Source organism: Nomascus leucogenys, chromosome 4 (assembly GCF_006542625.1).
Source record: "Nomascus leucogenys isolate Asia chromosome 4, Asia_NLE_v1, whole genome shotgun sequence".
Taxonomy (NCBI): Eukaryota; Metazoa; Chordata; class Mammalia; order Primates; family Hylobatidae; genus Nomascus; species Nomascus leucogenys.
Window position 1 is genome coordinate 61,777,490 of NC_044384.1, and position 26,247 is coordinate 61,803,736.

Consider the following 26,247-nt stretch of genomic DNA (forward strand, 5'->3'; position numbering starts at 1 on the left):
TACATCATGACTCACCAGTGAATGAGAGAATGGATTGTATGAAGTAGTTCTTCCTTGAATTTTTGCTTTAGGTAAGTTGGTCACACAATCAAGGGTGTGTGTCCCAAGTTACTACGGGACTCTTGTTTTTAAAGCAGAAGAAATTCCTTCAGATTGTTATATAAAATATAGTTTTCAAGTGCTCATTTAAGGTACTTGGCAGCATATAAAAAATTCATACTTGCAGCTTTCTGGCAGTCCTATCCATGTTATTGTTCATGGCAGGGAGAAGAAGTCCTGCCCAATTAGTCTGTTTCTTAGTGTGCTGAAGCTCTCTATCCTCCAGAAGCTTCCCTCTGTCTTGTTTCTTATGCAGGCCTCTCTGGTTCCTGAGTTTGTTGCATCCCTTCCTCCAGCTGGAAAAGAGAAAAGAAAGAGGGTCTCTTGGGATCTTGGCCTCAAATCAAGAAATAACCTTGTGGCTGGGCACGGTGGCTAACGCCTGTAATCCCAAGACTTTAGGAGGCGAAGGCAGGAGGATTGCTTGAAACCAGGAGTTCCAGATCAACCTGGGCAACCAAGTGAGACCCCCCCCCCGCCCCGCCCATCTCTACAAAAAATAAAAAATTAGCTGGGCATGGTGGTGTGTGCCTGTACTCCTAGCTGCTTAGAAGACTGAAGTAGGAGGATCACTTGAGCCCAGGAGTTGGAGGCTATAAGGAGCTATGATGGCATACAAAAAATCAGCCTGGTATGGTGGTCTGCGCCTGTAGTCCCAGCTATTCAGGAGACTGAGGCAGGAGGATTGCTTGAGCCCAGGAATATCAAGGCTGCAGTGAGCCATGATTGCACCACTGTACTCCAGCCTAGATGAGAGAGCAAGACTCCATCTCAAGAGAAAAAAACAAAAAAGTAAAAGAATGGAATAATAGGCCAGGCACAGTGGCTCATGCCTGAAATCCCAGCACTTTAAAAAGCCAAGGCAGGAGGATGGCTTGAGATTAAGTGTTCAAGACCAGCCTGGGCAACATGGTGAGATCCCATCACTACCAAAAATTCAAAAAATTTAGCTGAGTGTGATGGCACACACCTGTGGTCTCAGGCACTCGGGAGGCTAAGGTGGGAGGATCGCTTGAGCCTGGGAGGTCGAGGCTGCAGTGAGCCATGATCACGCCACTGGACTCCAGCATGGGTGACAGAGTGAGACCCTTTCCCCCAAATAAATAAATAAAAATACAAAAGAGGGAAGTAACCTTCTGAAAGTCAAGAATGTTCTGTCTTCCCAGGGCAGACCCACAATAACATACATGGGCTTATGTCTAGAGAAAGACATGCAATAAACATTAGCTCACTTAGTTGACTGTCCATCAGGAACGCTAACACCCTTCATTGCATGGCAATGCCTGGAAGCTCTCCAAACACAAGCCCCCTGTCAGTTTGGGCTCACTCATGAATCCTCAGTATTTTTGCACGATGCCTAGCTTGTAACAGATGCTCAGAATGAAATTTATTTACCAATAAATGCTACTGATAGCTGATTAAATATAGATCATGGTCATCTCAATGACAAGTTGGCCCTTATGCTCTTGGACAACTTCCTAGTATAACTTTGATTTGACGGAAAAAACAGATTGACTTGATCAGTTCAGTGCACTTTCAAGTTTGAGATTTACCTGTATCAGAGACACATTGGAGTTGTTCTCTGCTAACTGCAGACACACACAACTTGTGTGTTCCCCCCATTTCCCCCGCCCTTCCTCTTCTTCATTTCTATACTCTGTTTCTACTCTATGAGTCTTTATGGCCAAGATGGTGTTAGGACAGGCAGGATAGGGAAGTCACACAGAAAGATACAGATTGGGTTACGAAAGACAGCTTTTTATCCCTTTCTGTTATTTCCCCCCCACGGTGGCTCTTTTGAAGGCTGGGATGACTTCAGTCCACTATTTGCATGATCTTCCGCTTAAGAGTCCAGGGACAGATGATGTCCTTACATGGTATAATGTTCTGCTTGGCCCCTGTAGTTTCTACTTAGGGACTTCTCTTTCTTTCATCTGCAAATCAAAAGGTCCAACAACACCATCAAAGAATATTAGAAACAAAATAGACCAATGGCTTCATTTAGTAAAGTAGGAACATAGCAAACGTTTTTATTTTTTATTTTTTGAGATGGATTTTCACTCTTTTTGCCCAGGCCGGAGTGCAGCGGTGAGATCTCGGCTCACTGCAACCTCCATCTCCCTGGTTCAAGCGATTCTCCTGCCTCAGCCTCCCAAGTAGCTGGGATTACAGGCATGTGCGACCATGCCCGGCTAATTTTTTGTTTTTTGTACTTTTAGTAGAGACGGGGTTTCTCCATGTTGGTCAGGCTGGTCTTGAACTCCCGACCTCAGGTGATCCACCCGCCTCGGCCTCCCAAAGTGCTGGGATTACAGGCGTAAGCCACCCCGCCTGGCCCACAGCAAAGCTTTATTCAAGTCATGGCCAACAGCGTCCGGTTAGCTCACAGAGGCCACAGTTTATCTGTGGAGTCTGGTAACCATACCACTCACGACCCTGTACATTAATTAGATGCAGCAGGTCATCTCAAATACATAGCTCTCTCCAACACCCCTTGGAATACAACACTTGGGTGGTGATTTTATTTAACATTCTGGTACTTCATCCCAAAAAGAAACTGGTAGAGATTAGTGTAACTCAGCAATAGGCAGAAAACCTACAAGAAAGTTTAAGACAGATGTCTAGCAGTGCCTGAACTGTTGAGAAGCAAAGGTGAGTAAATGCCTTAGTTTCAACAGAAAAAGAAAGTTCACAGTAGGACCTCAGAAGCAGAGGCTGTGAGATCACCTTTCAAGAACTGGAGTCAGTGATAGAGCTGGACGCTGAGCTGCAGCAGCCTCTGGGAATTGGTGGGGCTGTGGCTTGTCCTGTCCTGCCGCCCCCCGCGTGTACTCGGAAACTGTTAGATGGTGCCTAAGGCAGAGTTGGGCAAAGAAAGAAGAGAATCAGCGTTCATTCCCCCTGGACTCTCTAAGTCCATGGAGGTGGTGGCGGAATGGCCCTGCCTTGCCCGAGGAGGAAATTCGAGTCGAGCCCCCACTCATCTCCCCGCGGGACTGATAAACATGTCCCTCATTCACCCCGGGAGGCTGGCACCCAGGCACGACGCGAGGACAGCCAGACTCGCCGACGGCGGCCGCGTCCCGAGGGGCCGGGAGCGAGCCTGTTGGAAGGTGGGAGGCGGAGTTGCTCGGCATCTGGGAAGAGACCAAAGGAATGAGTAATTGGAAATTCTGTAACATAGACCCTTATCCCAAACCCTTTAGCTCTTCCACCCCGAGCCCCCTGCCGAGAAGTGAAGGGACTGGAGACAGGGAGACGTGGTGGAGGGAGAGTCACGTTTCGGAGAGGGAAGTGAAATAAAGAGGGCGGCACCCGGGGGGACCCGTGCGTCATTGAGGGACCGAGGAGAAGCGCAGGGCGCACAGGGCTGCAAAAGGAGAAGTAGGAACGAGAAGCCGGAGGGGGCGGCCGCGGAGCGCTGGTTGGAGCGCCGCGAAGCGCCCGAGCCTCCTGCCTTCGCGGGCGGCGCCCTGGCCCCCGGCAGCCTTGTGGCCGGTGCCCCGATCCGCCGCGCTCCGGACCCGGGCAGGCGCGGCGCGCCCGCTGCGCGCAGGATGTGGCAGCTGAGATGGCCTTGGCCCCGCGCGCCCTGGCGCTGGGCGCTGGCGCTGCTGGCCCTGGGCGGCGCGGGGCTGTGCCACGCCGGCCCGCAGCCCGGGTATCCCGCGCGGCCCAGCGCCAGGAACAAGTAAGTGCGCGCCCCTCGGCTGGCCCCAAACCGCCTACTCCTCCCCGGCCCCCAGTTGAGCCCCGGAGCTGCCCTGCCAAAGACGACGAGCGGCAGCCGGGGGTCTCCCTTGGACTTCCCCGGGCGGCTCCTTCTCCGGGGAACCGCGCGCTCCGCAGCCGGCGCCTCAGGCAGAGCTGACTCCGGGGGCGTGGGCGCAGAGAGTGTCCCGCAGACCCGGGTGATCCGAAAACGACTCCCAGGAATTCCAGGAACCCCTGGGACCATGGATGCTTTTCTTTCCCGTCTTGGTCGGGTCCAGGCGCGCGCTCTCCAGAGGCGCACCCGGGCACCCTCCGGCGTCTGCTCTGTGAAGCTCCCGCCTCCGCAGAGGGCGACAGGCCCCCCCGACCCTCGCTCGGTCTGGTGCTGCTGCCGTCCCCTCTCCCCTGGCCTCATTGTTCTCCGGGTTTACACCGTGCCCTTCTCCCTCTCTCTCCTGCACCCCAGGAACTGGTGCGCCTACATCGTGAACAAGAATGTGAGCTGCTCTGTGCTGGAGGGAAGTGAGAGTTTTATTCAGGCTCAGTACAACTGTGCCTGGAACCAGATGCCCTGTCCGTCCGCACTGGTGTAAGTCCTGCAGCCGGGGAGCGGGCGGGGCGCGCCCGGGCCGGGGCGGTGGGGGTGGGGTGGGGTTGCCGCGCTGGTCTCCAGTCGTCCTGTAAATCTCTTCCAGATCCGGTGAAAACCCAGCAGCGGAAAAGCGCTCAGAGCGCTGCGCGGGGCACCGGCCACGCTGGGCTATTTAGGGAGTGTGTGCTGTCGGAGTGAGCGGGGAGGATGCGCACGCCTTGGGAGTGTGCGGTCGCGGGGGCAAAGGAGAGGATGAACAAAGCTCCCACTCCCACTTCTGTTTTTTTTTCCTTTCAATGTTTGTTTCTAACATAAGGCAGCTGAATCTAATTGGATCCATATTGTGTGTTCTGGGGCACACAGAAGATTCCAAAATGTATACTGCTAAAGACTTTCCAGTATAGGATTCGCTGAGAGGTTTGGCTAAGTAGTGTTCTAAAACGAGTGAGTTCTGTCCGTATGTCCCCATAAAACGGAATCTTCCAGTTTTGTAGATGTCTAAGCTAAAACCTCAGGAACACTTTGCTTAAAAGTGTGGTTCCCCAGCATCCCTCCCCGCAACTTAGATTTGGAGGTTCGCTAGAGATTGTGGGAGAGAATGGCCGTTAAAGACAGGCGGAAGAATTAATCATCTTTTTGCTTGTAAAGATTTCACCATCTTAAAAAAAAAAAAAAAAAAAACAGGAAGCAATGCAATAAAGTACAAATGCCGTTAAATACATGACACTCATTCAATTGTCATCAGGCAAGTCTTAGGGGTTTTGTGTTAGTCTGATATCGGAAGATGGGCCAGTGTGAATAAATGGCTGTTGAGGAACACATGTGATGGCTGAAATTAATTGTTTTCCACTAAGAATAAGTTGTTTGTCTTAGAGCACAGTTGTCATTACAGCAGAGAATAGTCAGTAGGCGGATCTGTCTTTGGCCAAACCAAGGGACAGACTGGAACTTGTACTCCAGGAAACCATATTCCAGAGAACAGTAGATGAGCCTGAAGTCTTGTGGGAAGTGGTCGCTGGGTCCACCCCACGTGGGCTGCTGGAGGAGCTGCCAACAGGGTTCAGCTAATTCCTGCTCGGCAAAAACAAAGCAAAACAAACAGAAACTTAGACGAGGTCCCCATTTCCTAATATACAGTGGAAAACGCTGAAATTGAATGCCCAGCTAGGCTATCTCTTTGAGTTGGATACATTGTCCGAGAGATAAGGTACTGTCATCCAACCTTAATCTCTTAGTAAGATTGAGACCTCATCGTCTATGGCCAGCAGTCAGTGACATCAGAACCAAGCAAGGTTTTTACACTGTGGGAGTGATACAAACTAAGTATTCAACTCAGTTTGAATGCGTTTGTTTAAAATTAGAATTGAGTTGTTAGTCAGGAATATTTTATTCATCTTATACAAGAACTGCATATTGTGGCTTGCTATAACCTTAAAACTTACTGGTGACAATTTGGAGATAAATTAATTTTTCATTTTGGGAAGTAATGCATTTTTGTTTAAAAGATGGCTTGTTTTTATTTTCTCAAATTATGTTAGCTGCTTGGAAAACCAAACGATGATTTAATTGTTCTATTTGACCAAAACTCAGTGAAACTTGGTTGTCAGTGGGGAGTGAATCGCCTCCAGATTGGCAGGTTAATGCAAGGCAGTGGGAGTGCATTTTTGCCACCCAGTGAGTAGGACAACAGAATTGTTATAAAAAATGACAGATGTTTCTGTTGTTTTATTAAACAAAGCCAAAATAAGTGACCTGGGTGTTTTATTTCAATAATAACCATGTAAACAATTCAAGTGCATTTTTACATTTTAAGTACTGCACTGTAAGTGTGAATTTAAGAAACAAAGACAGACTGAGTTGATAAACCTGAAAACCTTGACATTAGCTTCAGCAGTAAATTCAGTATTGACCTTTTTCAATTTCTTAAGGGATGGAACAGAATGGTTTACCTTATTTTTCAACTGAGGAATGCTTCCTAAGGTTTCTTTTTTGTTTTTTGTTTGTTTGTTTTGTTTTGAGACAGAGTCTTACCATGCCACCCAAGCTGGGGTGCAGTGGCATGATCTTGGCTCACTGCAACATCTGCCTCCTGGGTTCAAGCAACTCTCATTCCTCAGCCTCCCGAGTAGCTGGGACTACAGGTGCGTGCCACCATACCCAGCTAATTTTTTTTTTTTTTTTGTATTTTTAGTAGAGATAGGGTTTCAACATGTTGGCAAGGCTGGTCTCGAACTTGAGCTCAGGCAATCCACCCGCCTCAGCCTGCCAAAGTGCTAGGATTACAAGCGTGAGCCACCATGTCTGGCCCCTAAGTTTTGAGAATTGGTGGATGAATGAAGACAAAGGAAGGAACCTTCTTTTTATACTTAACAAGGAGGAATGGCTGCTTCACGTGGAATTGCTCAATGTTTTCTGAGGAATCCAGAAGCCTGAGTCACCTGGGACCTGTGGAAGGAAAGTTGAGGTTCTTTTTTATTATTATTGTTTTTTAGAGACAGGGTCTCACTGTGTCACCCAGGCTGGGGTGCAGTGGCACCATCATAGTTCACTGCAACCTCTAACTCTTCGGCTCAAGCAATCCTCCCACCTCAGCCTCCTGAGTAGCTGGGATTACAAGCACAAGTCACCGCATCCTGCTAGTTTTTTATTTTTATTTTTTTAGGGATGGGGTCTCACTATGTTACCCAGGCTGGATAAAAAGGTTCTTCAGAAATTCACCCTAGAGTGACTGAGAGATAATTTGTGAGCAGTCTTGGAAGTACAGGGCTGGAGGTTGGCCGAGATGCTGGAGATAGAAACGCATTTCTGCAGTTGAGAGTGACAGACAGGTTGGCATCATTGAGGCCTTGACATGGTTGAGCAGAGCTGAGTTCTTAGGGACAGTGGAGGGGAAGGAAAAGGAAGAGCCAGGCAAGGAGAGAGAGTGAAGCAAAGATATTGGTGGAGGAAACCCCATTTTAGAGACTCAGGAGAAGTCCTGGAGGCTTCCGGCTCCAGAAAGGCCACGGGTTAGTGAGCAGGAAGCAATTGTTTCTGCAGAAAGAGACCATTCAGGTCAGTGGGGTGCAGGCATTGTAATTTGTGTGAGATTGAGGGAGTGAGTCATGAAGAAACTTAGTTATACAGAAAATGATATGATGGGAAAAAGGCTCTGATGGAGGAAAAAAAAAAAGGAGTTAGATAGTAGCCAAGCAGGTAAAGAATTACTTAGAGAGAGATCTGGGCCAGGCAGAGTGGCTCGTGCCTGTAATCCCAACATTTTGGGAGGCTGAGGCGGGAGGATCACTTGAGCCCAAGAGTTTGAAATTAGCCTGGGCAACATAGTGTGACCCCATCCCTATAAAAAAAAAAAAAAAAAAAAGCAGGGCATGGTGGTGCATACCTGTAGTCCTAGCTACTCGGGAGTCTGAGATAGAAGGATTGCTTGAGCCCAGGAGGTCGAGACTGCAGTGAGCTGTGATCATGTCACTGTGCTCCAGCCTGGGTGATAGAGTGAGACCCTGTCTCAAAACAGAGAGAGAAAGAGAGCACTCTGCCTATCTGGGGACAGAAGTAAAGTAGCCATAGAGAGAGTGCTCCGAGACTGAGGGTGAAACCTCTGGGAAATGGGGTGTGACGGAGGTACTCATTCAAATAACAGGAGGAGGGCTTCTGTGCCCAGCCATATCATTGGGCCCTAACAGCCTCCTTAGCTGTAGAGACCGACTACAGGCCGCAGGTGCCTTGTCAGAAGGATTAGACAGTGCCCCGTTTACATGTATGAAAAGCCCTAGATTCCAGATTGTGAATTGGAATATTGTTATGTGAAACCAGGAACAGAAGGGGTTTTTATATAAGTGGGCATTTTAAGTAATCACTTTTCTGATACTATAAAGTACCTTCTATGTGCCAGGCCCCGTGTTAGGGCTTTCCATTTCATATATTAGTTTATTTAGTTTCTGCAACAGCCCTTCGGGTTGAATGGTATTGTCTCCATTTTACCAAGGAGGAAACTGAGATGAGCCATTCCCTAAGTTGCCTGTGATCACGTGAAGGTAGCCACTGAGCCGCCTGCTAATCCAGGGCTTTGCGGACTGCCCTCTGTCTCTATAGCAATGGAGAATGTGCCTGTTTGTTTGTCTTAGTGTGTGCTTTCGGTAGGTTGCACAGTACTCAACTACTAAGAGCATTTACACCTTCTTTCATAAAAGGCAATTCTCATATAAAAGTGTTGAGAATGCATTTCTGTGTGCATTCGCGCGTGTGTGTGCATGTGCCCTTAACCCTCTCTACTGTGGGTCATTTGCCTACAAAGCATGAACTATGTCATTTTTCACTCTATACAGTTTGTTGGCTTATTTTAATGAAACACTGGCAGATTGGACTGCTTAAAATTGTTATTAGAGAGGCGAGAGTTATCGGATATACTGCATGGACCAGTGAGCTCGACCACTTCAGGACTTCCACACGTGTGTTCCTGAGCTCAGCCGCCAACATGAAACTTGTCACAGGGGAATGGTGTTAAAAGCAGGCTTCCAGAAAAAGAATTTAAAGCCCATGCCCTAATGGTTGTGATACTAGTTTTGTGTGTAAGTAATTGTGCAAAAATTCGTTTTTTCTTTTTTGAGACAGAGTCTCACTCTGCCCAGGCTGGAGTGCAGTGGCACCATCTCGGCTCACTGCAACCTCCACCTCCTGGGTTCAAGTGATTCTCCTGCCTCAGCCTGCTGAGTAGCTGAGATTACAGGCCTGTACCACCAGACCCAGCTAATTTTTGTATTTTTAGTAGAGACAGGGTTTCACCATGTTGGCCAGGCTGGTCTCGAACTCCTGACCTCAAGTGATCCGCCTGCCTCGGCCTCCCAAAGTGCTGGGATTATAGGCGTGAGCCATTGCACCTGGCCTGCAATAATAATTCTTTAAACACCTATAAAGATTCGCCATCACTTAGGAATTTAAAATTGGGATGTCTTCTCTCTCTGTGTCTCTCTGTAGTGCACAGGTACTAGATGTGAGGAGGGCTGTGGATCCTCCGGGCACAGGATTGCTTCAACAAAACATGATTTGTCTTCCCTCCATAAATTCCTAAGGGTGGCTCAATAGAATCTGAGGAAGAGGAGAAGGAAAGGGGACCATCCCCTGGGAGATAAGGAGAGGATGCAGAAGGGACCTGTGGACTTTAAATAGCACATAACTGCACGCTAGGCATTTACCATTCGGTCCTAATTCCCAAGGTGGGTCTAAGGGTGCTTTTCCCCTCCTGAGGTAATTGTTTTACTTTATACTTCTACATTAATAAAGCCAAATCTCTTAAAAATTTCATTGTATTGGGGAATTTTCCCAATTAATCCTAAAAACCCTTGGCAGCTTGAGCAGTCTGGTAGATTCTGCCACCCCCCAGCCCTTAGGACATTCCCAGCGATCGCCCGTCAGTGTGGTGGACGCAGCCTCTGAATCTGGACTCTCCGGAGCCGCTGTAAAGGTGGAGACGTTCTGCCTTGGTCATGGGCTGGTTTTAGGGACAGATAAGTGGAGACATGGAATTGGAGTGACTTGGAATTCTTCGAGGCACTGGGCAGGTTGACATCCGTGGGATTGAGGCTGACCGCAGTGAGAATATTTCCTTAAATTGCATCGTGAGGATGTGACGAGCCCCCGCCACGTTCATTGTTTTCCATTCTTATAGCAACCCTCTGGGGTCATTGTCCCCATTTTACAGGAGGGCAAGTAGTTAGGAAGCAGCAGAGCGCGCCTCCAAACCCACGCCTGTTATTTTCAAACCTCACACTCCTCCCACTCCACACCCGGCAGCCCCTGGAGGTCTCAACCCACGGCCGGGCTGAGCACCCTGAGGGTGCATGTGTGATGCCTACCGCAACGGGTGCTGCATTGCCAGCCTCCCTGGCAGGGTGGAAAGGCAGGAGGGAAGGGCCTGACATTTCTTACAGCCTCCAATACCTATTGGTAGTGTTTGGATGTACGGCTGGTAGAAAACAGCACCGTGTTTCTTCTCTTTATTGGACTGGCGTTGTTTCATGCTTCCAGATTGTCCCATCACCTCCTGCTCAGCCTGATGGTTTTAGTATTGGGGGCTTTGGGAGGTGTCCGGTCCACAGATAGGCTGCATTGTTGGTGAAGACATCCAAGGACCCCAGAGGTGAGGCAGGATTATTCCCTCTGAGTTCACTTTGCCTCCCAACTCAGGGCTGAGTTTCTGTAGGGCCCAGAGTTTTCTCTTTCTAACACCACACACTGACTTGGGCTTATCAGCATCTGGCCACCTCCCCCTCAGCCCCTCGAGGCCTGTGTTGTATCTTGGTGGAATTTTTCCTATTAGCTCTTTTTCTAAAAGGATCTTACCAGTCGGGGGAGGGATCTGGGCGGGGTCAACACACAGAGCATGTGCTGCTGAGATAATGCCTGCCAGGAATTTGCAGCAGGTGTTGAGTTCTGTTGCGTTCAGAACACCTCTAATCCTCCTCAGGTTCCAAGGGGAGCAGATGGTTGTTCAGTTGGCAGAAAATTTGTCTATTAGGGAGTAACCTCAGCCAGGAAATGTGGCTTAAAACACACACACACACAGAACATTTGGCTGGGCGTGGTGGCTCATGCCTTTAATTCCAGCACTTTGGGAGGCTGAGGCAAGAGGATTGCTTGAGCCCAGGAGTTCAACACCAGCCTGATTAACATAGTGAGACCTTGTCTCTACAAAAAATAGAATAAACTAGCTGGGTATGGTGGTACGTGCCTGTAGTCCCAGCTACTGGAGAGGCTGAGGCGGGAGGATTGCTTGAGCCTGGGAGTTGAAGGCTGCAGTGAGCCATGATTGCACTACTGCACTCCAGCTTGGGTGACAGAGTCAAAAACAAAACAAACAAACAAAAAACCCAGAACAGAACATGTAAGGCTGCGGGGATCGGGGGAAAGAAAATGAGGACTTACATCTTCTAGAGCCAGTTTTCTGTTTTCTACATCTCCAGGAACAGAATAACTTTCAGTTCAAAACGTACCTTTTGTGTACAGCTTTGGGGGAATTTTTTTTCCTTCAGCTTTTAAACAAAAGTTTCGCCATCAACTGGCTGTTAGGAGGCTTGTTCCTTGGCATCGAAGGTAACTTGGAGTCAGCTGAGGAAGACTGAGCTCGTGTCAGAGACTCCTGCACGGGAGGGCTGGAATCCCAGGCGCCCAGCCCTCGAGAGCTGCAGACTGTTGCTATTTTGAGTTTCTTTCTTTGGGTTTCCATTCCTTATTGGCCCCTTGGGGCTGCTCCCCTAGAATCTCCAGACCTTCCTTTCGGGTTTCTGATTTCTCTTGTTCCTGTCTCCTTACTAGGTTCCCAGTGGAGGAGATGCTATGCTTGCAGGGCCCTTCGGCATTTCCAGAACATTCCCACACCATTATTTTATTCTTATCACGAGTTCAGCCAGGAGACTAGGCAGGGCCGAGACTGGGGTCTTGGAAAAAGAACTTCGTGCTTAGGGGCTACACTTTCTACCTTTGTCTTACAGAACAGTGAATAGCATTCAAACAGAGGTAATGGCCTTACGAACAACAGCCTGCTTTTTGTTAGAACTTGTCTTAATTAAGCTCTGTAACTGGTCTTCCTCTGTTGATGTGTTCCACCCACGTTGGCACGTGGTATTTGAGTTAAAATCCTGAGGTAGCTGGAAAAGGGGAGGCAGGTGGGGGCAGGCTGTAGAGAACGGCAAATGGGTAGGAGCTCCATCCAGGTTGGGTGGGTGGCTGACGTGCTTAGGAAGAGGAGACAGAAGAGTTGGCCTACAGCCTGACATCTCCCACTACCAAGCTGTGTGGCCACAGGCAAGTCACTTAGCCCTTCTGAGGCACACTTTCCTCACGTCTACATGACGGGGTTCTGGGGAGGAGGCCCAAGGACGGGAACACAGCTGACAGAACTTTTAAAAATTGCGCTGTCACACTAACGTAAGGCATACCTAGCAGGCACGTCGGGTGAACACTCACCGTTTTCACTGTTTGTCGGTTTGGAATGTTATTGCCTCACAGGTGATCTTATCTTTGAAGACTTTGGGTTTGAAGTTAATGCTTACTGACACATTGGAGAAAGGCTAAAATGCTCACGGTTGAAATCGTTACATTCAGTGAATTAAGATAATAATGACACTGGCTTGCCTAAGATGAACTTTAAGTGAAGCTCAGCTGGGCACGGTGGTATGTTTTTGTAATTCCAGCTACTTGGGAGGCTGAGGCGGGAGGATCGCTTGAGTCCAGGAGTTTGAATCCAGCCTGGGCAACATAGACCCCCCTCTCTAAAAAGTAAAATAAAATTTAAATGTAAAAAAGAATTAAGTGAAATTCTTAGAAATTGCATTGGAAGCCAAGCCAGCAGTGCAGTCTCTTTGGGGAAATGCACATAAGTGATTATGGTCAAAGTCAATGCTGCAGGAGCCTGTGGGTATTTCTTACTGGTTCTGCAGGTGTCTGTGTGCCTGGAGTATGTCAGTAAAGAAAGGTTAGCTAGATGTTGGATATTGCTGTGAGTGGTGGTAAACTAGTGCCAATCCCCAGGTGATCTACCCCACAGCCACTAATGTGTTCCTTGAATTCTTTTAGAAAAAAATCCTCTTCCTCATGTGCCTAATATTAAGTTGTTACTAACCTGTGCTGCATGTACATAATGAAGTAGGTGCCGCATCCAACAGTTACACAGAACTTTACATCCTGTTTTTAAAAATCGAAAGCGGGTAAACTAACCAGTGGTGAGATTCCTTCTAGTCTGCCACACAAATGTTCTGATTTATTGTTGGCTGCGTGACTTTTTTTACTGCTCAGCGTTAACTACTTCCATCCTTGATGAAGTAGTTTTCTTGGCTTAAAAATAACAACAAACCACTTGATAACATGGTACAGCCAAGCATGATTTCTCCTTACAAAGAACCATTTTCCTGGGAGAATCAAGGGAGGAGCCCCTTATTTTTCAACATGACAGCAGTTCACACTGAAGGAAAAATACTGAAATGACTAAAACTAAACGTGCCAATAGTTTTCTTCTTTCCTTCCTGTTTTAAGATGGTGATGGGGGCTGAAACAAAGTAGGGAGCATTCAAATGAGCCAAATTCCTGGTTCGAAAATACTGTAAAAGCAAACGTTTCTGGGTGTGTCACTTAGAAGGACCCAGAAGGACTCAGCTGCCCTTTTTTTGTTCCACCTAAGAAAATATTAGAAGATGAGGGAATACGCCTAAGAATTACTCTTTGCAGTGTCAGCCTTTCAGGACAATGTATTTTATTATGTGTTTGGTTAAAAGAAGTTTGGTTAAAGAAAAACAGTGTAGGTGAAGCTTTTTAAGTGGATTATTTCAATGGAAGAATTTGCTGAGACTTTGCAGCTGTTCCTCAACTTTTCCCATCTCTGTGCACCTTTGTGACTGCACAGGTTCTGCCTAATGCATGGCCTTCATTAGCTTATGTTTTACAGAGATTTACTCTCAGTCCATCAGAAGACAAGGCACAAGATGTTTCCCTCTTACTTGAAGTGGTTTCCCTGCATCTGCTCGACAGGGATGTTGTGAGAGGATAATGAGGTAAAGACCTAAATGTGTTTTCTAAACCATAGTGGTGACAGTGCTGCTTGTTTTTCTGCTAACTGAAGCTTTTCCACATATCTTGAAACTGAGGAGGAAAGCCGAGGGGGTGATTGCGACAGAACTTAGGGCGTGGGACGAGTTTCGCAATCCAGCCCTTCTTGGGGAGAACCTCTCTCCATTAAAGCGACTCTGGCTTGCCTTTAGCCTTTGAATGAAGGACTGGGGCAGGGAGGCATGGTCAAGCCTTTCTTAATATTTCACACATTCCAGAACCTTGAGTCCGGTCTGTTGTGCTGACGGTGCTCAGGCCTGGTTTATGTCAGGCATCTCTGACCTTGGAGATTTGGGGCAGCTTTCAGCAGGAGCAGCAGCCTGCTGGTGCCAGGAAGCAAGGTCAGGGCCCCCACTCTGCCACGATGGGCAATGCGCCCTTTCCCATCACAACAAGTTTCATCACCTCCTGGCCACTCTCAAGATTTGCGAGTCATTCTGTTGCATTGTTGCTGAAAATAACTGGCAAGGCAAGGCACAGATCTCCTTCTCACGGCCGGTGCAGGGGGAAAGCAGAAATGCCACTGTATCTCGTGTTTGGAACCAAAGAGCAAAGCACTTTCTAGAAACTCCTTGTCAGAATCTTTACCAGAAAATGAGTAATCCCAATTAGGAAGCGCTTTTTGTTGTATTTTCCTTTTTGTTTATTTTTTTTATTTCCATAGCTTTTTGGGGAATGGCTGATATTTGGTTACATGAGTAAGTTCTTTAGGGGTGATTTGTGAGATTTTGGTGCACCCATCACTTAAGCAGTATACAACGAACCCAATTTGTAGTTTTTTATTTCTCACCCCCTTCCCACCCTTTTCCCCTGAGTCCCCAAAGTCCATTGTGTCATTCTTAGGCCTTTGCATCCTCATAGTTTTGCTCTCACTTATGAGTGAGAACATAATGTTTGGTTTTCCATTTCTGAGTTATTTCACTCCAATTCCATCCAGGTTGCTGTGAATACCATTAATTCATCCCTTTTTATAGCTGAGTAGTATTCCATTGTATATATATATATATTCCACAGTTTCTTTCTTTTTTCTCTTTCTTTTCTTTCTCCTGATTCTCACTCTGTTACCCAGGCTCTGGAGGGCAGTGGCACCATCTCGGCTCACTGCAACCTCCGCCTCCTGAGTTCAAGTGATTGTCCCACCTCAGCCTCCCGAGTAGCTGGGATTACAGGTGCCCGCCACCATGCCAGGCTAATTTTTGTATTTTTAGTTGAGACAGGGTTTCACCATGTTGGCCAGGCTGGTCTCGAACTCCTGACCTCAAGTAATCCACCCACCCCAGCCTCCCAAAGTGTTGGGATTACAGGCGTGAGCCACCACACCCGGCCCTATACCACAGTTTGTTTATCCACTTGTTGATTGACGGACATTTGGGTTGGTTCCACATTTTTGCAATTGCAAATTGTGCTGCTGTAAACGTGCATGTGTATCTTTTTCATATAATGACTTCTTTTTCTCTGGGTAGATACCCAGTAGTGGGGTTGCTGGATCAAATGGTAGTTCTACTTTTAGTTCTTTAAGGAACCCCCACACTGTTTTCCGTAGTGGTCAGGCTAGTTTACACTCCCATCAGCAGTGTAGAAGTGTTCCCTTTTCACCACATACATGCCAATATCTATTATTTTTAAATTTTTTTGATTATGGCCATTCTTGCAGGAGTAAGGTGGTATCGCATTGTGGTTTTGATTTTCATTTCTCTGATCATTAGTAATGTTGAGGATTTTTTCATATGTTTTTTGGCCATCTGTACATCTTCTTTTGAGAATTGTCCATTCATGTCCTTAGCCTACTTTTTGATGGGATTGTTTTCTTCTTGCTAATTTGTTTGAGTTTGTTACAGATTCTGGATATTAGTCTTTTGTCAGATGTATAGATTGTGAAGATTTTCTCCTACTCTGTGGGTAGTCTGTTTACCTTGCTGACCGTTCCTTTTGCCTTGCAAAAGCTCTTTAGTTTAATTAAGTCCCACCTATTTATCTTTGTTTTTGTTGCATTTGCTTTTGCGTTCTTGGTCATGACGTCTTTGCCTAAGCCAATGTCTAGAAGGGCTTTTCCAATGTTATCTTCTAGAATTTTTATAGTTTCAGGTCCTAGATTTAAGACCTTGATCCACCTTGAGTTGATTTTTGTATAAGGTGAGAGATGAGGATCCAGTTTCATTCTTCTACATGTGGCTTGCCAGTTATCCCAGCACCATTTGTTAAATAGGGTGTCCTTTCCCCACTTTGTTTTTGTTTCCTTTATTGAATATCAATTGGCTGTAAGTATTTGGGTTTATATCTGGGTTCTCTATTGTGTTCCATTGGTCTATGTGCCTATTTTTATACCAGTACTATGCTGTTTTGGTGACTATGGCTTTATAGTATAGTTTGAAGTCAGATAATGTGATGCCTCCAGATTTGTTCTTTTTGCTTAGTTTTGCTTTGGCTATGTGGGCTCTTTTTTGGTTCCATATGAATTTTAGGATTTTTTCCAGTTCTGTAAAGAATGGTGGTGGTATTTTGATGGGAATTGCATTGAATTTTTAGATTGTTTTGGCAGTATGGTCATTTTCACAATACTGATTCTACCCATCCATGAACATGGTGTGTGTTTCCATTTGTTTATGTCATCTATGATTTCTTTTTTTTTTTTATACTTTAAGTTTTAGGGTACATGTGCACAATGTACAGGTTTGTTACATATGTATACATGTGCCATGTTGGTGTGCTGCACCTATTAACTTGTCATTTAACATTAGGTATATCTCCTAATGCTATCCCTCCCCTCTCCCCCCATCCCACAACAGGCCCCAGTGTGTGATGTTCCCCTTCCTGTGTCCATGAGTTCTCACTGTTCAATTCCCACCTGTGAGTGAGAACATGCAGTGTGTGGATTTTTGTCCTTGCGATAGTTTGCTGAGAATGATGGTTTCCAGCTTCATCCATGTCCCTACAAAGGACATGAACTCATCTTTTTTTATGGCTGCATAGTATTCCATGGTGTATATGTGCCACATTTTCTTAATCCAGTCTATCGTTGTTGGACATTTGGCTTGGCTACAAGTCTTTGCTGTTGTGAATAGTGCCGCAATAAACATACATGTGCATGTGTCTTTATAGCAGCATGATTTATAATCCTTTGGGTATATACCTAGTAATGGGATGGCTGGGTCAAATGGTGTTTCTAGTTCGAGATCCCTGAGGAATCGCCACGCTGACTTCCACAATGGTTGAACTAGTTTACAGTCCCACCAACAGTGTAAAAGTGTTCCTATTTCTCCACATCCTCTCCAGCACCTGTTGTTTCCTGACTTTTTAATGATGGCCATTCTAACTGCTGTGAGATGGTATCTCACTGTGGTTTTGATTTGCATTTCTCTGATGGCCAGTGATAATGAGCATTTTTTCATGTGTCTTTTGGCTGCATAAATGTCTTCTTTTGAGAAGTGTCTGTTCATATCCTCTGCCACTTTTTGATGGGGTTGTTTGTTTTTTTCTTGTAAATTTGTTTGAGTTCATTGTAGATTCTGGATATTAGCCCTTTGTCAGATGAGTAGATTGCAAAAATTTTCACCCATTTTGTAGGTTGCCTGTTCACTCTGATGGTAGTTTCTTTTGCTGTGCAGAAGCTCTTTAGTTTAGTTATATCCCATTTGTCAATTTTGGCTTTTGTTGCCATTGCTTTTGGTGTTTTAGACATGAAGTCCTTGCCCATGCCTATGTCCTGAATGCTATTGCCTAGGTTTTCTTCTAGGGTTTTTATGGTTTTAGGTCTAACATTTAAGTCTTTAATCCATCTTGAGTTAATTTTTGTGTAAGGTGTAAGGAAGGGATCCAGTTTCAGCTTTCTCCATATGGCTAGCCAGTTTTCCCAGCACCATTCATTAAATAGGGAATCCTTTCCCCATTGCTTGTTTTTGTCAAAGATCAGATAGTTGTAGATACGCGGCACTATTTCTGAGGGCTCTGTTCTGTTCCATTGGTCTATATGTCTGTTTTGGTACCAGTACCATGCTGTTTTGGTTACTGTAGCCTTGTAGTATAGTTTGAAGTCAGGTAGTGTGATGCCTCCAGGTTTGTTCTTTTGGCTTAGGATTGACTTGGCAATGCAGGCTCTTTTTTGGTTCCATATGAACTTTAAAGTTGTTTTTTCCAATTCTGTGAAGAAAGTCATTGGTAGCTTGATGGGAATGGCATTGAATCTATAAATTACCTTGGGCAGTATGGCCATTTTCACAATATTGATTCTTCCTACCCATGAGCATGGAATGTTCTTCCATTTGTTTGTATCCTCTTTTATTTCATTGAGCAGTGGTTTGTAGTTCTCCTTGAAGAGGTCCTTCACATCCCTTGTAAGTTGGATTCCTAGGTATTTTATTCTCTTTGAAGCAATTGTGAATGGGAGTTCACTCATGATTTGGCTCTCTGTTTGTCTGTTATTGGTGTGTAAGAATGCTTGTGATTTTTGCACATTGATTTTGTATCCTGAGACTTTGCTGAAGTTGCTAATCAGCTTAAGGAGATTTTGGGCTGAGACGATGGGGTTTTCTAGATATACAATCATGTCATCTGCAATTTGACTTCCTCTTTGAATTGAATACCGTTTATTTCCTTCTCCTGCCTGATTGCCCTGGCCAGAACTTCCAACACTGTGTTGAGTAGGAGTGGTGAGAGAGGGCATCCCTGTCTTGTGCCAGTTTTCAAAGGGAATGCTTCCAGTTTTTGCCCATTCAGTATGATATTGGCTGTGGGTTTGTCATAGATAGCTCTTATTATTTTGAGATACGTCCCATCAACACCTAATTTATTGAGAGTTTTTGGCATGAAGGTTGTTGAATTTTGTCAAAGGCCTTTTCTGCATCTATTGAGATAATCATGTGGCTTTTGTCATTGGCTGGATTATGTTTATTGATTTTTGTATGTTGAACCAGCCTTGCATCCCAGGGATGAAGCCCACTTGATCATGGTGGATAAGCTTTTTGATGTGCTGCTGGATTCAGTTTGCCAGTATTTTATTGACGATTTTTGCATCAATGTTCATCAGGGATATTGGTCTAAAATTCTCTTTTTTTGTTGTGTCTCTGCCAGGCTTTGGTATCAAGATGATGCTGGCCTCATAAAATGAGTTAGGGGGGATTCCCTGTTTTTCTCTTGATTGAAGTAGTTTCAGAAGGAATGGTACCAGCTGCTCCTTGTACATCTGGTAGAATTCGGCTGTGAATCCATCTGGTCCTGGACTTTTTTTTGGTTGGTGAGTTATTGCCTCAATTTCAGAGCCTGTTATTGGTCTATTCAGAGATTCAACTTCTTCCTGGTTTAGTCTTGGGAGGGTGTATGTGTCCAGGAATTTATCCATTTCTTCTAGATTTTCTAGTTTATTTGTGTAGAGGTGTTTATAGTATTCTCTGATGGTAGTTTGTATTTCTGTGGAATCGGTGGTGATATCCCCTCTGTCATTTTTTATTTCATCTATTTGATTCTTCTCTCTTTTCTTCTTTATTAGTCTTGCTAGCGGTCTATCAATTTTGTTGATCTTTTCAAAAAACCACCTCCTGGATTCATTGATTTTTCGAAGGGCTTTTTGCGTCTCTATCTCCTTCAGTTCTGCTCTGATCTTAGTTATTTCTTGCCTTCTGCTAGCTTTTGAATGTGTTTGCTCTTGCTTCTCTAGTTCTTTTAATTGTGATGTTAAGGTGTCAATTTTAGATCTTTCCTGCTTTCTCTTGTGGGCATTTAGTGCTATAAATTTCCCTCTACACACTGCTTTGAATGTGTCCCAGAGATTGTGGTATGTTGTGTCTTTGTTCTCGTTGGTTTCAAAGAACATCTTTATTTCTGCCTTCATTTCGTTATGTACCCAGTAGTCATTCAGGAGCAGGTTGTTCAGTTTCCATGTAGTTGAGCGGTTTTGAGTGAGTTTCTTAATCCTGAGTTCTAGTTTGATTGCACTGTGGTCTGAGAGACAGTTTGTTATAATTTCTGTTCTTTTACATTTGCTGAGGAGAGCTTTACTTCCAACTATGTGGTCAATTTTGGATAGGTGTGATGTGGTGCTGAGAAGAATGTATATTCTGTTGATTTGGGGTGGAGAGTTCTGTAGATGTCTATTAGGTCTGCTTGGTGCAGAGCTGAGTTCAATTCCTAGATAGCCTTGTTGAATTTCTGTCTCGTTGATCTGTCTAATGTTGACAATGGGGTGTTAAAATCTCCCATTATTATTGTGTGGGAGTCCAAGTCTCTTTGTAGGTCTCTAAGGACTTGCTTTATGAATCTGGGTGCTCCTGTATTGGGTGCATATATATTTAGGATAGTTAGCACTTCTTATTGAATTGATCCCTTTACCATTATGTAATGGCCTTCTTTGTCTCTTTTGATCTTTGTTGGTTTAAAGTCTGTTTTATCAGAGACTAGGATTGCATCCTCTGGCTTTTTTTGTTTTCCATTTGCTTTGTAGATCTTCCTCCATCCCTTTATTTTGAGCCTATGTGTGTCTCTGCACGTGAGATGGGTTTCCTAAATACAGCACACTGATGGGTCTTGACTCTTTATCCAATTTGCCAGTCTGTGTCTTTTAGTTGGAGCATTTAGCCCATTTACATTTAAGGTTAATATTGTTATGTGTGAATTTGATCCTGTCATTATGTTGTTAGCTGGTTATTTTGCTCGTTAGTTGATGCAGTTTCTTCCTAGCCTCGATGGTCTTTACAGTTTGGCATGTTTTTGCAGGGGCTGGAACCGGTTGTTCCTTTCCATGTTTAGTGCTTCCTTCAGGAGCTCTTTTAGGGCAGGCCTGGTGGTGACAAAATCTCTCAGCCTTTGCTTCTCTGTAAAGTATTGTATTTCTCCTTCACTTATGAAGCTTAGTTTGGCTGGATATGAAATTCTGGGTTGAAAATTCTTTTCTTTAAGAATGTTGAATATTGGCCCCCACTCTCTTCTGGCTTGTAGAGTTTCTGCCAAGGGATCAGCTGTTAGTCTGATGGCCTTCCCTTTCTGGGTAACCTGACCTTTCTCTCTGGCTGCCCTTAACATTTTTTCCTTCATTTCAACTTTGGTGAATCTGACAATTATGTGTCTTGGAGTTGCTCTTCTTGAGGAGTCTCTTTGTGGCATTTTCTGTATTTCCTGAATTTGAATGTTGGCCTGCCTTGCTAGATTGGGGAAGTTCTCCTGGATGATATCCTGCAGAGTGTTTTCCAACTTGGTTCCATTCTCCCCATCACTTTCAGGTACACCAATCAGACATAGATTTGGTCTTTTCATATAGTCCCATATTTCTTGGAGGCTTTGTTTGTTTCCTTTTACTGTTTTTTCTCTAAACTTCTCTTCTCGCTTCATTTCATTCATTTGATCTTCCATCGCTGATACCCTTTCTTCCAGTTGATCGAATCGGCTACTGAGGCTTGTGCATTCGTCACGTAGTTCTCATGCCATGGTTTTCAGCTCCATCAGGTCCTTTAAGGACTTCTCTGCATTGGTTATTCTAGTTAGCCATTTGTCTAATTTTTTTTTTAAGGTTTTTAACTTCTTTGCTATGGGTTCAAACTTCCTCCTGTAGCTCAGAGTAGTTTGATCGTCTGAAGCCTTCTTCTCTCAACTTGTCAAAGTCATTCTGCATCCAGCTTTGTTCCGCTGCTGGTGAGGAGCTGTGTTCCTTTGGAGGAGGAGACGCAATCTGGTTTTTAGAGTTTCCTGTTTTTCTGCTCTGTTTTTTCCCCATCTTTGTGGTTTTATCTACCTTTGCTCTTTGATGGTGACATACAGTTGGGGTTTTTGTGTAGATGTCCTTTCTGTTTGTTAGTTTTCCTTCTAACAGTCAGGACCCTCAGCTGCAGGTCTGTTGGAGTTTGCTGGAGGTCCACTCCAGACCCTGTTTGCCTGGGTATCAGCAGCGGAGGCTGCAGCACAGCGGATATTGGTGAACAGTAAATGTTACTGGCTGATCATTCCTCTGGAAGTTTTGTCTCAGAGGAGTACCCAGCCATGTGAGGTGTCAGTCTGCCCCTACTGGGGGGTGCCTCCCAGTTAGGCTACTCGGGGGTCAGGAACCCACTTGAGGAGGCAGTCTGCCTGTTCTCAGATCTCCAGCTGTGTGCTGGGAGAACCACTACTCTCTTCAAAGCTGTCAGACAGGGACATTTAAGTCTGCAGAGGTTTTAGCTGCCTTTTGTTTGGCTATGCCCTGCCCCCAGAGGGGGAGTCTACAGAGGCAGGCAGGCCTCCTTGAGCTGTGGTGGGCTCCACCCAGTTCGAGCTTCCCGGCCACTTTGTTTACCTACTCAAGCCTCGGCAATGGTGGGTGCCCCTCCCCCAGCCTCGCTGCCGCCTTGCAGTTTGATCTCAGACTGCTGTGCTAGCAATGAGCGAGACTCCATGGGTATAGGAACTTCTGACCCTGGCACGGGATATAATCTGGTGTGTGCCTTTTGCTAAGACTGTTGGAAAAGTGCAGTATTAGGGTGGGAGTGACCTGATTTTCCAGGTGCTGTCTGTCACCCCTTTCTTTGACTAGGAAAGGGAATTCCCTGACCTCTTGCGCTTCCCGGGTGAGGCGATGCCTCGCCCTGCTTCGGCTCACGCTGGGTGCACTGCACCCACTGTCTGACACTCCCCAGTGAGATGAACCCGGTACCTCAGTTGGAAATGCAGAAATCACCTGTCTTCTGCGTCACTCACGCTGGGAGCTGTAGACTGGAGCTGTTCCTATTCGACCATCTTGACTCCTCCTCCTCTATTATTTCTTTCAGCAGTGTTTTGTAGTTTTCCTTGTGGAGGTCTTTTACCTTCTTGGTTAGGTATATTCCTAAGTTTTGTTTTTGTTTTTGTATCTATTGTAAAAGGGGTCGAGTTTGTGATTTGATTCTCATCTTGGTCACTGTTGGTGTATACCAGAACTACTGATTTGTGTACATTAATTTTGTATCTTGAAACTTTGCTGAATTCACTTATCAGTTCTAGGAGCTTTTTGGAGGAGTCTTTAGGGTTTTCTAGGTATATAATCATATCATCAGCAAACAGTAACAGTTTGACTTTCTCTTTACAGATTTGGATGCCCTTTATTTCTTTCTCATCTGATTGCTCTGGCTAGGACCTCCAGTACTATGTTGAATAGAGCAGTGGTGAGAGTGGCCATCATTGTTTTATTCCATTTCTCAGAGGGAGTGCTTTCAACTTTTCCCTGTTCAGTATTATATTGGCTGTAGGTTTGTCATAGATGGCTTTTATTACATTGAAGTATGTCTCTTGTATGCCAATTTTGCTGAGGATTTTAATCATAAAGCAATGCTGGATTTTATTAAATACTTTTTCTGCAGCTATTGAGATGATCATGTGATTTTTGTTTTTAATTCGGTTTATGCAGTATATCACATTTATTGACTTGCATATGTTGAACCATCCCTGCATCCCTGGTGTGAAACCCACTTAATATGGTGGCTTATCTTTTTGATATGCTGTTGGTTTGGTTAGCTAGTATTTTGTTAAGGATTTTTGCATCTATGTTCATCAGGGATGTTGGTCTGTAGTTTTCTTTTTTTGTTATGTCCTTCGCTGGTTTTGGTATTAGGAGGATACTGGCTTTATAGAATGATTTAGGGAGGTTCCCTCTTTCTCTGTCTTGTGGAATAGTGTCCATAGGATTGGTACCAATTCTTCTTTAAATGTCTGGTAGGATTCAGCTGTGAATCCATCTGGTCCTGGACTTTTTTCTTGTTGTATTTTCAAAATGCTAACATACATCTGTGATGTTTTGTGTTATTTTACACAATATGTCAGTTTGAAGGGAGTTATTTTGTTTTTTAAATCCTGTTTGGCTTTCTTCCTTAATCATTGATCCAATACCTTTAAAAGAACAAAAAGTAAATATTAGACCTGAGTTCTCAATAGGCAGGCAGAAACAATTGGTTATGTGTCGAAGAGTAATCTGATACATTTTTAAAAAACCAACTCTAGTTAAACCTTCATTCTGAAACTTTGACAAAGACTTAATGATGCTGATTTTAGTTTCTATGTAATTGAAATATGTTATTGCATAGTCTAGAAAAGACTCTCTGGTACTTTGCTTTCACAGATTTGAAGAGATTTAAAAATACCTTAATGCAGAAATTACATAGTTAAAAAAAGCTTAATTGAAGTATAATTTACATGAGTAAGCCACATATTTGAAGTTGTACAATCTAATATTTTGACATATATACCCGTGAAACCAACATCACAATCAACATATCCCTTGCTAATCTCTCCCTCCAGTTTCTCCCCACATACCCCCTCCCTGGGAACTGCTGATTCACTTTCCCTCACTAGGGATAAGTTTGCATATTTTAAAGTTTTATGTAAATAGAGTCATACAGGTTGTACTCTCTTTTGACTGACTTCTTTCATTGAACAGAAAGATTTTGAGATTCATTCATGTTGTATGTATCAGTAGCTGATTTGTTGTTTTTTTTGAGATGGGATCTCGCTGTATTGCCCAGACTGGTTTTGAACTCCTGGGCTTAAGCGATCCTCCCACCTCAGCCTCCTGAGTAGCTAGACTCCAGGTGCGTGCCACTGCACCTGGCTGTAGTTGGTTACTTTTTGTTGTTGGATAGATTCCTCTGTGTGTGTGTGTGTGTGTGTGTGTGTGTGTGTGTGTGTACCATCATTTGTATATAGTTGCTGAAGACATACGGTGAAATACAGAGTGGGCAAAATAACTTATACTGATAGTAAGGATACTTCTCGGAGTTTCTGAAGAACAACTGAGATGGGAAATACGTTACAGATATAGAACACTAGATAAAATAATAATGGACCAGGCGTGGTGGCTCACACCTGTAATACAACACTTTGGGAGGCCGAGGCAGGCAGATCACTTGGGCTCAGGTGTTAGAGACCAGCCTGGGCAACATGGCAAAACCCAGTCTCTACCAAAAATACAAAAATTAGCTGGGTGTGGTGGTGCACGCCTGTGGTCCCAGCTACTCAGGAGGCTGAGGTTGGAGGATCGCTTGGGCTGGGGAGGTTGAGGCTACAATGAACTATGATCGTGCCACTGCACTCCAGCCTACGTGACAAGACCCTGTCTCAAAATAAGTAAATAAAAATAAAAACATAATGAAGTAAACATTTCACATTTATAGCCCCGGAAAATGTTGGATTAAGGATTCATAATTAGCATAAGCCATTTTGAATTGGCAGAAAGCTCAACAGGCTTGAAAGAAGACTTATTATTTGAAGACTCTTTGTTTCATTAAACAAATATTTTTGTGCAAGGCCTACATGTGGCCCAGAACTAGTTTCTACAGGGATGCAGTAAGGATCTTTCTGTTGGCTTCCGGAAGTGCACATCTAGCAAGTGAATTGAAACATAAACATAAATAATTAAAACATAAAACGTGGGAATGAGAATTGCAGTAAGAGAAACACAACATGCTGGGGTGTTCAGAGGTAGAAGAAAGTTATTTCCAGCCAGGAGGAATCTGAGAACTTGTTTGCAAGTGGTGACGTCTTACAGCTTTGAAGGAAGCTTCTAGTTGAATATATGCAGATGTGAGAGAAGGCCAAGGTCAGCGTAAGCCAAGACACACGAGCAGGGACCTGGAGGTGGGTGTCCACAGGGGGTCGCAGATCAAGACATCGGCAGGGTTGGTTCTCCCAAGGGCTTCGAGGGAAGGATCTGTTCCAGGCCTCTCTCCATGGCTCGTAGACGTCTGTCTTCTCCCTGTGTCTCTTCACATCATCTTTCCTCTGTGTGTGCCTATCTCTGTCTCCAAATTCCCCCACCCCCCTCTTTTTTCTTTAGCTACCCTGGTAACTAAATTTTTCCTGTTTTCTGAGGACACCAGACCTATTGGATCAGTACCCACTCTAATGACCTTGTTTTAACTTGTTTTAACTTGATCACCTCTGTAAAGACCCTGTCTCCAAATAAAGTCACATTTTCTGGTACTGGGGGTTGGGACTCCAACATATCTTTCTGGGGGGCACACAATTCAGTCCATAACACTGTGGTTGGGAGTGTGGGCTTTATTATCCATGCAAAGGAGGGTCATGAATGCTTTCATTGGGGACATCATCAAATTTGAGTTTTTCCCCCCTTTTTATGGAGGATGGGGTCTTGCTATGTTGCCCAGCCTGGCCTCGAACTCCTGGGCTCAGGTGATCCTCCTGCCTCGGCCTCCCACAGTGCTGGGATTACAGCCACGAGGCACCATGCCTGGACTGAAAATGGTTTTCAATACTCGATGAAAAAGCAGTAGCTTGCAGCTTAAAATGATGTGATACGG

At 44.9% G+C, this 26,247-nt stretch overlaps 1 protein-coding gene across 1 annotated transcript in view; it reads left to right on the forward strand.

The window, feature by feature from the left end:
- The first annotated feature begins 3,656 nt into the window (after positions 1–3,656).
- Positions 3,657–26,247, forward strand: part of EMILIN2 (elastin microfibril interfacer 2) — a 65,576-nt gene continuing 42,985 nt past the window's right edge. Inside the window, exons 1-2 of the mRNA XM_030810688.1 lie at positions 3,657–3,790; positions 4,280–4,402. Of these exons, the coding sequence (XP_030666548.1) occupies positions 3,657–3,790; positions 4,280–4,402 (257 nt within the window). The remainder of the gene's footprint in view (positions 3,791–4,279; positions 4,403–26,247) is intronic.